Genomic DNA, 13177 nt, shown 5'->3' with positions numbered 1-13177 from the left:
AGAAACTCAATAATACATTCAGATTTTATCAAGTTCAGAATGGGTGGTTCTTGCTGTTCTAACTGAGAAAACACTAGTTTCGAAACCAGAATACTAATTTTCTGATGTACTTTGGGAGGTACAGCTGACATAATAACCAACCTCCTTAATATGTTCTCTTCTCGCTCCTCTGGTTGGTAGGTTCCTAAATCAGAAAGTTGCTCAGTGAGTGTAAAATTAAAGTTACCTGGATGTGTATATGGAGTATGGTCTTTATGCTGGTCTGACTAACAAATGGCCCATTTCACTGCACCACCACTGGCACTTGGGCACTTTTGTGTTCCTCAAAGATTCTCCCTCCCTGCTTCCCAAGAAATGGACCTCAGTATCATTAAAATGTTATGACACTGTAGGGGCCGATACAATATGGATTAACATAGCTGGATCTACCTTCATTATTCTCAAAATCCAATTTGAGGAATAACATTCTGTAAAATTCTTGAGTCCCTGACTATGTGGGACTTACCTATTAAGAGCTGTGCTCAACAGAGGTCAGGTTTAGTTAACCTTATTTCCCTCTGTGTGTTGGTGTGTGTGTTCACGTGTGAGGTTCTTATAACTCATTGGCTTATCGGTAAAGGAACTAGAATGAGGTTCAGCAAGACCCCATATTTATGTTCTTGCCTAACACTGAACTTCAGGGAAATTGTGTTTTTCTCCAAACCCAGATCAAACCTCACCTCCTTTAGTGGATTCTGAATACACTCTCCACATTCCCAGGGAGAGTGAATTCTTCTCTTCTCTTCTCTTCTCTTCTCTTCTCTTCTCTTCTCTTCTCTTCTCTTCTCTTCTCTTCTCTTCTCTTCTCTTTTCTCTTCGGTCCCACAGAAAGTTTTACATTGTTACTTCTGTTTCTATCACTTTGTGCATGATAAGTGATTTAGTTGTCAAGAATGAACCAGTTTTCTCATTCATCTCTTTCATCTTTATATTCTTGCTCCCCAGCAAAGAGTATGGCATATAATTGATGCTTCAGAAGTTTCTTGGATAAATTACCAGGCATGTCTCTCCAGATAACCAATGTAGGTCATCAAACCAAATCTGGCCCCCACGTGTTTTTAAAAATAAAGTCTTATTGGAGCACAGCCATACTCATTTAGCTATACCCTGTCTACTCTCATGCCACAATAAGCAGAGTTGAGGAGATATGACAGAAATTGTATAGCCCACAAACCTAAAATATTTGCTGTCTAACCCTTTATAGAAAAAGCTTTCTGATCCCTGGCCTAGGTGTTTATTTCCTTCTACTCATCATTGCTGGAAAAATTCTGAAAATGTCTTAGTCCCTGGTTGCCATTATTTGGATGTTTTTAAGTAATATACTATTATTTTTGGTCTATTACATTACTACAAAATAATAAGTAACAAGCTGTATTTGACTGCAATTTCAAGGCTAACAACGTGCTGGTATTATTGAACAACTAATTGAAGTTGGGTGTTTTCTAAATTGCATCAATACCACATTCTTGAATCCTCATTTTGTTGTCATAGTTGAGGGACTCAGTGGAAAGTAGGGTAGAAAGAGTCCCATTGTAACTGGAAAAATGATAAACATCTAACCCCATTTCAGTTAAAGTAAGAGGACATGTAAGATTATTCCCAGAGATTTGTAACACAAGTCATATGACAGTAGAAGGCATGAAAATATTTTTCTCATGCTTGTTCTTTGAGTAGCCTAATAAATGTTTTGGTCCTAGAATTCCATAGCAGTAGGCCTTCGTCCAGACAAGGTTAGGAAGAGTGAATTAAGCACTATCAGTTTTCTAATTGTGATCTCTAGAGATGATTATTCTAAGTTTACATGTGGCTATTAGCACCTATTGTCTGACACAGACCATGCTTCAGGAGTATTCGCTGAATTAATATCCTGGCAAGTAGAACCTGGCTTTGCAAAATCTTATAGATGTATTGCATCAAGCCCTTATATGTGTAGAAATAATAAATTTTAGCATTGCTCAGAGGAGGGGAGAGGTTATATCCAGCTGAGATTGGTAAATAAAGATGACAAAGAATGTACAGTTCAAGTGGCCATTGAAGGATTTGAGGGGAGGAAGGGTGGCCAAGGAAGGCAGATCAGGCATGGAGCTGGCATTAGCAGGGATGGGCTACACATGAGATGGGTTGAAAGGAATGGGGCTGCCCAGCCTGCCTGAAGCAATTGGCTAATGCAGGTTAAATGGTTTCAATAAAATGGAAAAGAAGGTTAAGTCATTAGCTCTAAAATTTAAGTGCCTTAGATACCTCACCATATTACCAGGCAACTCCAGATGTTTGATCAGAGGAAAAAAAAGGAAAAAACAAGAGATGTGGGCAAGATGAGTCAGGAGACACAGGGAAGGATGACCTCGAAGGAGCAGTAGCCAACGAGGGAAAGAGCAACACAGGAGCCCATGAAATTTCTGCTACCTCAATACAGGGGAAGAAAGTGAGGAGGTCAACACTGACCATGGCGTCTCTAGCCTCAGGAAATACAGCCCCTGTCATTTGTAGAAACTGAGAAGTCAGAAGTATCATGGGGCGAAGACAATTAGCTCAGGTTTTTAATGAAGAAAGTCATGAGCTCAGGAGAGAAGCTGGGCTAGGGGCAGAGTTGGAAGGCCCCAAAGGAAAGGAAGAGGTCAAGAGTCTGGAACTCTGAGAGGAAGGAGAATGCAGTACTGGAAGAAGCCAGCGCATGTAGCCATCAGGAGACCATTCGCTGCCTTTCAGACTGAGGGCCAGGTTGCCAAAGCTGGAAGCTGCCGCACCCAATCCAAGGGCTCCGACTTCTGACTGCTCCTGAAGGTAGTGTTGGAGAGATTTCAAAGAGCCCCATGGAAATTTTGCATAAAGCTAAATAAATAAACAAAAACAAGTCACTTTTTTTTTCTTTTCCTGAAATCCTACCAATCCATTGTTGGTTTTTGTGCAGACTGGAAGTTCTAATGTGCATTAAGGATGGATTTGATTGATTTAAAATAGGGAAGTGCATTATTACTTAATCTTGCCTCTTCAGCCTTTTGAAAGCATTCATTTAAGTGTTCCTTGGAACACACTTTGGCAAATGTGTGAGATAATGATGTGAGGTTGCCTAGCAGCAGGCTCTGTAATGGACAGAATCAGGCTTTCAGTCCGAAGATGTCCAAATTACTGAGACACTAAGAGGTTACACAGTGTTTCCATGTACATTGTCTCATCTGGTCCTCTCACCACTCGTTAAAACATTGCCTCACTACCTCTAATTCAGAAAATAATTAGGCAGTTTCCTTTTAAACTTTGCACAGTCCTAGCCATTAAGAGTTGCTTTAGGATTGATTTGGAGGAATCCGGCACTTTTTTTTTCTTCGGGTTCTATTAAGAAAATCGAAATCCTGCTTCTTTTTTTCTTTTTTTTTTTAATGTCCATTAGCAAAATCACCTCAGAAGGCCTTTGTGCCATGTCTGTGGATTTTCTTTATGTGTACGCCTCTCATCTGTGGCTATTTAATTCAGTTACCCAGCATAATGATGCAAATATCCATAATAAATATCTGAGGTTAGAAGTAGATTTTGACATGGATGTATTTCTGACTCTTGTATTTCATTATGTACATTCCAAGGGATTGATTATTGTAATCCGAGTGTCATTAACTAAAACTCTGAAGAGCTCATTGCTAAAAATCCTTAGAGAGTTTGTAAACATCCTGTGCTGCTTCTTCAGAGCTTTGAACATAAACTCCTAAATAAGAATTGTGTGTGCACTTCATGTTTTGTGTGTGTATTTAGAAGTTTATCCTGAAATACAATTATAAGCAAAGTTAATTAGTAAGGTTAATTAAACACTTCTGTAGGAGCACTATTCTCTCTTCATTCCATGCCAGAAAGTTGCTGGAATATTTTTAATTTTACAAAGATAGAGACAGACACCAACAGACAATTAGGAAGGAGTAGTTTCGCGCACAAATATGCATCAAATTTAAAACAACCTTTGTTAATCATCTCAGATAACTGGATATGCTGAAACATAACACTGGAAAACATCCTTTGCAAAATAGTTCCAGGTAGAGCCTTAGGAATTATCTACCATGTCCAGGGAGGAATTAAGTGCTACCCATGGAATCTAGCTCCTACATTTGACATTGAACTCCATTCTCAAAGTCTCTCCTCTGATTGGTCTTTTTGGTATCATTTTGAGTGTTCCCATCCCCCAGCAGCTGCTGCCCTTGAGAGCCAGTGTAACTCAAAGAGGCAAAGATCAATCAGCTCCAAACACTGGGGAAATTTTGGCATCTTCCACATCACAGAAGGCCAGCCAAGTTGTATTCCAACCCAACTTCTGAGAGGAGCCTTTCAAAGATATGTTTTATAGCTGAGCCCCAGCTTAAGAAGTCTTCTCCGTGCTCTGCCCTCCTCTGTCCCAGGACTGGCCACGGGTCATTAACAAAGGAGAGACCAGAAGAGAAAGCTTTGACTCTCACTTTCTCCCCTAAATCTCCAGACACTCAGGGGTGACTTTCTCTACTGGACTTGGGAGGTACGGGGGAAGTGGGCTGGGTTCCTGTCAGAAGGCACCAAAGCCCAAAGGGAGGACAGGTGTGGAGGACAGAGCCTGGGCATTTGAAACAAAGAGTTGGAGCCAGAGAAGGAACAAAAGGAAAGTCATGTCGGTCCCTGCTTTGAATGTAAACAATTATTTGATAGTGTTTATTCTTGCTTATTTTGCTCATTCCAGTATATTTGAAGCTAAAACTGTTTGTGATGAGTTTTGGGGCTCTCTTCAGCAGGACCTCTCCTGGCTTAACTGAATGTTCCTCAACATATCTGTGTTTCCTGTGGCTTAAAAAAAAAAAGGGCATCCATTATTTTCTTTTACACTCTGGAATTGAGATAAAGTCATTAGATTCAGAGATGCACTGACTTTTGACTCATGGCTTTAAAAAGAATAATAATTGGTCTTTTTCACATGTGTGTATACCCTAGATGGTGCCAAGGGTCCCAGATCACTAAGGGCATCCAGTTCATTGGTGGTACAAGGAGGAAAAATTAAGCGCAAGTTTGTGGATCTGGGGTAAGCATTTCGTGATGTAAAAAATAAGCCCTCTATAAAAGAAAAGGATTAAAAGAGAAAAATATCGTTTTCCCCTTTCTGACTGTGTGTTGTCATTATAGGGCACCTTTGCGAAGGAATTCCAACAAAGGAAAGAAATGGAAAGAAAAAGAAAAAGAAGCCAATAGGTTTTCTCCGGGTAGCAGGTATGGGTGGATGATCTAAACTTTCTGCCCCCCCTCCCCACCCCCACTACCGCCATGGTTAATCAAAGTCAGTGGTCAGTATCTATGAGCTAAAGTGATCCACCTAGAGGAGAGATGAAAGAGAAATTGCACAACAGTTTATATTTTTCTACCCCAGTTTTAGCCTATACTGGCCTTGAGTATATCCACTGGCTTAATTGCAAAATTATGGTCACATGAATAGTTTCAATAAATGTTTAAAAAAAATGTTTTAATAAACAATAAATGTTTATCTAAACACAACATAAATAGATCTATGTGATATGTTAATGAGGCATATTTCAGGGGTTTTGCCTGGCTACCCACAATAGTAATGTCCTCTTTTTTGTTATGTCTGAAAGGGTAATTTTACATTTAAGTACCTTGTTGGTTTTCAGGACTATTCTGTCCATGTGTAAAAAGGACCATCATCTCTTGCTGGACTCAACTGTTTAACTGATTTTCTTCAGGCTCTACCAACTATTCTTACTGTTCAGTAAAGACTTCCCCATAGAGAAATGAGCTTTGCACTGCATGCTGTCAAGTTTTCCCAGTTTTATTCTGAGATTACATAATTTTAAAGTTTAGATTTATATCAGAAGACAACAAAGCATGGAGCTTGACTGCCTGGGTTTGGATCAGGGCTCTCCTAGTTCTTACCTTTAAAGTTGTGGACAACTTCTTTAACCTGTTTGCTTTTATCTCCATATGAGAAATAAGGGTAGATAACAGTATCTACCTAATAACTTTAGTGTAAGGATTAAGTAAGTTTTCATACAAAGCATGTCAAATGGTACCGGGCACATAGGAGGTATTTAAAAATAATAATAATAAAGATAGCAATTCTCTATCATTATTACTGTCAAGTTACAGAGCAGTTTTACATTTATCACTTTATTTGATCCTTATAATAACTTTGGGAGGGCAGATAACAATACTTTATTAAGAAACTCCTCTTCATGGAATTTAATTGATTTGCCCACGATTATGCAGCAGGCAGTTAATGCAGCAGGGCTTGTGCCTCCTCTGTCTAGATACCTTTCCAACACAACACCTTCCCTCCAGTTGTTTATGCATCTAATGATGTGGAAATCTCTTGAAACTGGAGAGTCATCTCAACAGCGTAGACTAAAGAAGAAACAGAATGCTAACAATAAAAAATCGTAAAATCATTTGGGGACCCCCGATCCATTTTATAGGTTGTTCTCTGCAGTTTTTCTTCTTTTTTTTTCTGGCATACAACTTGGTGAGAAATTGTACCTTCCTCCTAGAATTATAGGAGAGTGGGGTCAGAGATAGGAAGAGAGGATTCCCAAATTAATTGTGTAAGTCTGTTGTCTTCATTGTTGTTGTTTAATCCTGTACAATGGAGAAAGGGTAGAAAGCACTGTTTATATTGAGGACACTGGTCTCAGGAAATAGAAGTCCATGATGCAACTTAAAAGCAATTTAATTTCGTCTGGTTTTGAAGTGAGAAATATAAAACAGTCTACTTTGTACCTGAAAATTAAGAATAGGAAACTATCAAGTTTATACTCGGGATTAAAAATAATAATAATAAAAAGTGAAACTCGTTCAGGGAGAGAGAGATTCCCAGATATACAGCAGGACAGAAGCTGAGACACTTCTGTAGTAACATGGCCCTCCTCTTGGTCCCTGGATTTCTGAGGCAGTCACTTCCTCCCACCTTGAGGCTCCACCTGAGACGGATGTAAGCAAAGCACCCAGCAGTGGGGAGAAGGTTTGTCTGAATTTCATCATAGTAGCCAGAGGGTATCACCTTTTACAAATTCCAGGTGAAAAGCAAGCAAATCTTTATTCTGTTGGTGAGTGTGTACCTGACCTTAGGCCATCCATGGGGAGTCGAGGGTGGGCCGTCACCACAGCTAATGCCAGCTTTTGAACCAGCAGCCAGCTGGCTCAGGATTTTTAAAATACTAACTCTGGAGTCCTTCTGCTTCAGTGGTCACGAGTTATTTCCACATGCACCAAGTGCTACAAAATAGTTTTCCATTGGAATCATAATTTTATAATTATTCGTAATTATAGTAGAATTTTGACCAGAACTGAAGGAAATTCATGTAATTGCAACAATAGAAGAACGAGGGAAGAAAAGGGACGTTTTCTGTTTCACAAAATAATGTTTTGAGCTATCACAAGAGTTGGTTAACACTAATCAAATCTAACAACAGCCTCTGTTCTCCTCTGTAAATTGATAATGGGCCCAGAACCTTTTAAAACATATGCCAGAAAACAGAGTTATTGCCCAGTAGGGGCTTAATGCGATTGAGTTAGGTTCACAGGGCCCCTGAAGGGAAGTGGGTGGCAAGCACCATCCGCTTGAGGGTCCCACTGCAGCTGTGGAAGACCAAGAATAAACTCATCACCTCTGTGAAGCTTTCCCAGGAAAAAGGGGGAGTGATTCATGGATTGAGTCCCTAATCTTATCTCTTAGGCTTTTCATTATTAGGCTATAAAAATCTGATGAGGTCATTCAATTAGTTATAGCTGAGGCTGCTGGACTTTAAAGAGGCCAGAGGAGAGCTTTGCTACATTCTGTCTTGTTTTTTGTTTTTTCCCTTCCTCAGGAGTTAAAGAGTTTACTTTTATTGTATTCCTTGTGGAGATACAATGACTCAAATACACGACCAACGTGAAACAAATAGGTGAGGTTAAATAAGTATAACAAACCCCCCAAAATATGGCTCAGTTCTAACCTTTTCCAGTATGTGCTCAGAGAACATTCTGATTTAAACAGGCAGCACAGCACAGCAGATAAGAAAAACCGGAAAGAGCTCCTAGTCAGAGCTTGTTCACACCAAAGTGTAAAATAAAATACTATTCCTAATTTTAGAGTAAGTTGCCACTGATGGTCAGTGGAGTACCTACTTTGGAGCTCTGTGGGAGAAGCTCCCGGTTGAGTGGCAGAAGGGAAAACCATGTGAGCAGTCATATGTATCTCAGAACAAGCTTAGATGGTGGAGTGTGGGAAAACAACAGGAAGGGAGATGGTACTCCTTGGTGGAGGTGAATTTGCATTCCGCTTAAAAGTGTGAACTGTGGGAAAAGCACTGTGCCAGAATCCAAGTATTCATCCTGACTTTGCCATAGGTAAGGTTCTGAATTTCTTAGACCTTGGTTTCCCACTAAAAAATAATTAGAATTTAAAAATAATAATAATAATAGTTAGATGGATTAAAACTACACGGTCTCTAACTCCCAGCCATTTCTGTCTGTACTATGCAATATGGTAGCCTCTAGTCAGATGTGGCCATGGAGCACTAGAAATGCAGCTAGTCCATATTGAGATGTGTTTTAGGAGAAAATGCATGCAGGATTTCAAAGACTCAGTATGCTAAATTTATGTTCATTGATTTCTTCCACAGTGTTCTAAGGATGTAGTCAAATTTCTCTACATCCAATTCTCAACTATAAACATGAAGTCCTAAATTAATTTTAATGACTTGTGCTCTATTTATTAATTACTATTTTGATCATGAAGTCATGGCTAGATAGAAATTTTTGTTTGGAAAAAAGTAATAATTTGATTGATAATTGATGTGTAAATGGGCTTGGTCACATTCAAAACTGTCAAAAGAGTGCCCTATGGAGACCACTATTGTGATTTGTAGAATTGTATGTATCAGAGGAGATTGGTAGGAAGAGTTGACCGTCTTGGCACTGAATCAGAAGACCTGGGTCCTACTGCTGCCTCTATGGTGCAGTAATGTATGGCCTTGGGCAACTCAGTTATGGAACTGTACCTCTGTCTCTTCATATATAAAACAGATTTCATGATATCATCCCTTCCGTGGCTGCTATGAAGATTTTTGTTTCAATACCTTTTTCTACCATATCATATTCACTAGGATATAGGACCAAGTAGTATTCAAGCTTTAGTCTGTATCAAAATCATCTGGAAGGTTTGTTGAAACAAGTTGTTGGGGCCCCATCCTGAGTTTGTGATTCATTAGATGTGGGGCAGACCCCCCCAAATTAGTATTTCTAATAAGTTCCCAGGTGATGCTGACTGTTAGACAGGAGACGACACTTTGAGAACCACCGCTCTAGACCTTATACTCTCTTAGACACAGTACAGCAAACTTTGGTGTTACGGGCCGGGTTGTGTTCCTGCCCCAATCAATATGTGGAAGCCTTAACCCCCCAGTGTAACTGTATTTGAAGATAAGGGTTTTAAGGAGATAATCAAGATTAAGTGAGGTCCTAGTCAATTGGGGACCTATTCCAATGGGACTAGTGTCTTTATAAAATGAGAGAATGATACCAGGGATGTGCTCACAGAGAGAATGTGGCCATCTGCAAACCAAAGAGAGAGGCCTCAGGATAAACCAACTCTGCTGACACCCTGATCTGAGGCTTCCAGCTTTAACTGTGAGAAAATAAATTTCTGTTGTTAAAAAAAAAAAAGTGAAATATCTTATTAAAAATGTTGTAATACCGATGACATGTGGAAATAATATTTAGAATATTTGGGGTTAAATAAAACATAAATTAATTTTACCCCTTTTGATGTGGTTATCAAAAATTGTAATTTATATTTGTAGTTTGTATTATATTTCTATTGGACAGTGTTGATCCATATGATTCTACGAAAAACATCCTCTTGGGATCCCTGGGTGGCGCAGCAGTTTAGCGCCGGCCTTTGGCCCAGGGTGCGATCCTGGAGACCCGGGATCGAATCCCACATTGGGCTCCCGGTGCATGGAGCCTGCTTCTCCCTCTGCCTGTGTCTCTGCCTCTCTCTCTCTCTCTCTCTCTCTCTCTCTCTCTGTGACTATCATAAATAAATAAATAAAAATTAAAAAAAAAAAAGAAAAACATCCTCTTTTGAGTTCTAACTCATTCCATTGATCTATAAATTGGCATGGTTTCATGTTTGTTTATTCTTTTTTTCACTTTTTTTATTGAAGTATAATTAATATACAGTATTAGCTTCAGGTATACAATTTGATGATTCAACCGTTTCTATACATTACTCAGTGCTCATCACAATACATGTACTCTTGTTTCTCTATTGTTTTTTAAATCTATATCTACTCCTCTGTGTTCCCAATATAATTTGTTTATTCAGAGAGGTACAAAAGATATAACAATAAGATTTATTTTAAAGGCAAATTGGATAGGGAAAAATAAGATAAAGCAAAAAGTAACATTGGTACTTAAAAACATCTTTAACAAATCTGTCATGTATGCCTGAAGAGAAAAACATCTCAAAACTTGACCCACAATGGCATCTCAGGAAGGAGCCAAAATTTCTCTTTTAAAAAAAGTGATTTTAAAAAACAGGAAACAAAAATGCAATTGTAAATGGCCAGAGGAGAATGGCCATTAGAGAATGGCGAAATAATTTCAGCCTGGCAAATTTCAAACCAAGTGTTTAAGGCATGAACAATGATGATGAAAATTCAGCAAAGCCCCTGTGGAGTGCTTAACTTTGACAATATAACTTCTTCAGGTTTTCCCCTTTGCTTGATTTTTTTTCTTTTTCTTTTTTCTTTTTTATTTTTTATTTTTTATTTTTTATTTATTTTATTTTTTTGCACCCTGGGGACCCGCCGCTCTCCGCGGCTGGACTCGGGGCGGCCCCGGCCCGCGGAGCTGCTTGATATTTTTAATGCCCAAACATTAAATGCCTAAATGTTGCTTTATCCTTAAAAAGATAATCATTAGGATTATAAATGAAAAGTAATTTATTAAAGTCTCCAGTTTAAAACCTATCTTTTTTTTGAGTTTCAGTTCATCTTATAAATCTTGTTGTTTTGTTTACACATCTAGTAAAATTTTATAGAAAATAAAAGCAATCACTTTTATAGAGACCTTTGAATACTGCAAGCTTAGCCTTAGTGGAGCAGACTTGTTCCCCCTGTAATTGTCGTGTTTTTATTTTTTTTAATCTTTTTGTTAAGATATTTATTTATTTATTCATGAGAGAGAGAGAGAGAGAGAGAGAGAGAGAGGCAGAGACACAGGCAGAGGGAGAAGCAGGCTCCATGCAAGGAGCCTGACATGGGACTCGATCCCGGGTCTCCAGGATCACGCCCTGGACTGAAGACAGCGCTAAACCGCTGAGCCACCCGGACTGCCCTGTCCTGTTTTTAGAAAACTACATTTATAAATTTATAATCTATTCAGTTTTCTTTTTAAGTACTTCCCCTTGAAACCTGACAAACTTACATTCCTAACACATCAACACTTTTCCACTTGAAAAAAAAACTCTCGAAAATATGGTAGATTAAAATGGTGACATAGTGACTGTAAATATCCAGTGCCCTTATCAATTTTGGTTATTTTAAATCTTAGCCAGTTAAAAATATTAAAATAGAATCAATAGACAAACTTCTCCCTCAGATTTCTGGTAATACAAATGTTCTTAAATCCTAAGCGATGTATTTATTATTCTTAAACCTAACATTTTTGTTTTGAAATACCAAATTTTTATTTACATAATCATCTTGCTGTTTCATTTTCAACCTTCCCAGTGTGGTTGAAAAATCACATCAAGGGAACAGTTTCTCCATCTCATATGAATGTAGAGGAGGCAAAAAATACTTTTTTTTTTTTTTAACCTCTTGGGTTTCCCAGCTGGAGTCCTGTAAATGAGATTAACAGAAGACAGATTAACAGGGGAAAAGTATACAGATTTATTTAACATCAAGTTTTGGGTGATAGAGCCTTTATTGGGAAATGAAGACCAAAGAATTGGTTAAGCCTGAGCATTTTAATGCTAGGTTTGTTGAAGAGTGGAAAGTCTTGGAAAAATGTATTAGCACAAAAGGGCATGAACTAAAACAATGGGAAACTTAGCAAGGCCTATTCGTTCCTTCTTTCTGACTCCTCTTGGTGGCCCTCTATCTGCAGAGATAAGGATGTTCCTTTCCTCCTGGTGTAGGAAGGGCACCTCTCATATAAGAGTCTTAGGATCTGCTTCAGAAGCGATGGGGAAGGAAGGCCAGAGAACCCTTCCTGTACCTGCTCTTTCTCACATTTCTTCCCCCTTAAAATATATGCTGTGCCAAGTTGCCATATTCCATGGTAGCATGTCCAGAACCCTGTCAGAAATTAAGGTTAAACTCTACAGTGACCATTTCAGTTGGGCTATTATTGGTTATTGATCAGAGGTTTGGACTGTAACTCCGGGTCGAAGCAGGATGTGTCAATGGTAGTTGGCCTGAACTGCAGATGGACACCTGCTTGTCATAGCTATTAACCTGTCAGGAGCTCCAAGGGCCCTTCTGAAGGGGTTGGCTTTACAACCTCAGTCTCCCTGATGGATATTAGAACCTTACAGAATGACTTCATCTGATTTGAATAAATGGAAGTCTGCAGCCCTTCCTCTGATTACGCCTAACTTGCTTTAATTAACCTCCTTAACTACCTGCTTGAATTCTGTATTCTGCTTATACTTTTTCTGTTCTGGCAGTTCCTGAACTCCTAATTATATCTTGATGACATTCAATTTGTTCTGAATACTTCACAAACCTAGTATTCAAAGACAAACCAAAAAAAAAAAAACTTCAATGGAATGTTTACCTGAGCAACTTAATTTTGGGATGCTGACCCCAGGACGAATTGGTTTAAAGATGCATGTAATTGGGTTAACTGCTCTGTAAAGTTGTTAATTATGAACTATTTAAATGCCAGGAAACAATGATTACCCCCACCTCAACCGCCCCCACCCATGACAATTTAATACGACAGACTTAATTTGAAGACATTCTTTTAAAAAAAAAAAAAAATGAAGCCATTCTTTTTCCCAGTTCCTAACAATAAAACAAGCAGTTACATCAGTGACTTATAATTCCATTTTTACCAAAAGTGATAGTGAGACATTAGTGTACAAGTTAAAAAACGATGAATTACAAAACACATACCTATTTTTATCCATTGG

The 13177-nt window shown here is 38.6% G+C and overlaps 1 protein-coding gene across 23 annotated transcripts in view; it reads left to right on the top strand.

Annotated features, from left to right (window-relative positions):
- PPP1R9A (protein phosphatase 1 regulatory subunit 9A) overlaps positions 1-13177 on the top strand; it is a 312092-nt gene that overhangs the window by 282846 nt on the left and 16069 nt on the right. For 18 of the 23 annotated variants that reach the window (XM_072784098.1, XM_072784099.1, XM_072784093.1 and 15 more), the window contains 2 exons: positions 4978-5065; positions 5167-5250. The exons of the other annotated variants lie outside the window; for them this stretch is intronic. In XM_072784098.1, coding sequence (XP_072640199.1) covers positions 4978-5065; positions 5167-5250 — 172 coding nt within the window. The remainder of the gene's footprint in view (positions 1-4977; positions 5066-5166; positions 5251-13177) is intronic. 23 annotated transcript variants of the gene reach the window in all.

The sequence above is a fragment of the Canis lupus genome, chromosome 18, assembly GCF_048164855.1.
Source record: "Canis lupus baileyi chromosome 18, mCanLup2.hap1, whole genome shotgun sequence".
In the NCBI taxonomy this organism is placed as follows: domain Eukaryota; kingdom Metazoa; phylum Chordata; class Mammalia; order Carnivora; family Canidae; genus Canis; species Canis lupus.
Note: the sequence above shows the minus strand (reverse complement) of the source record. Positions and strands in the feature narration are given on the sequence as shown.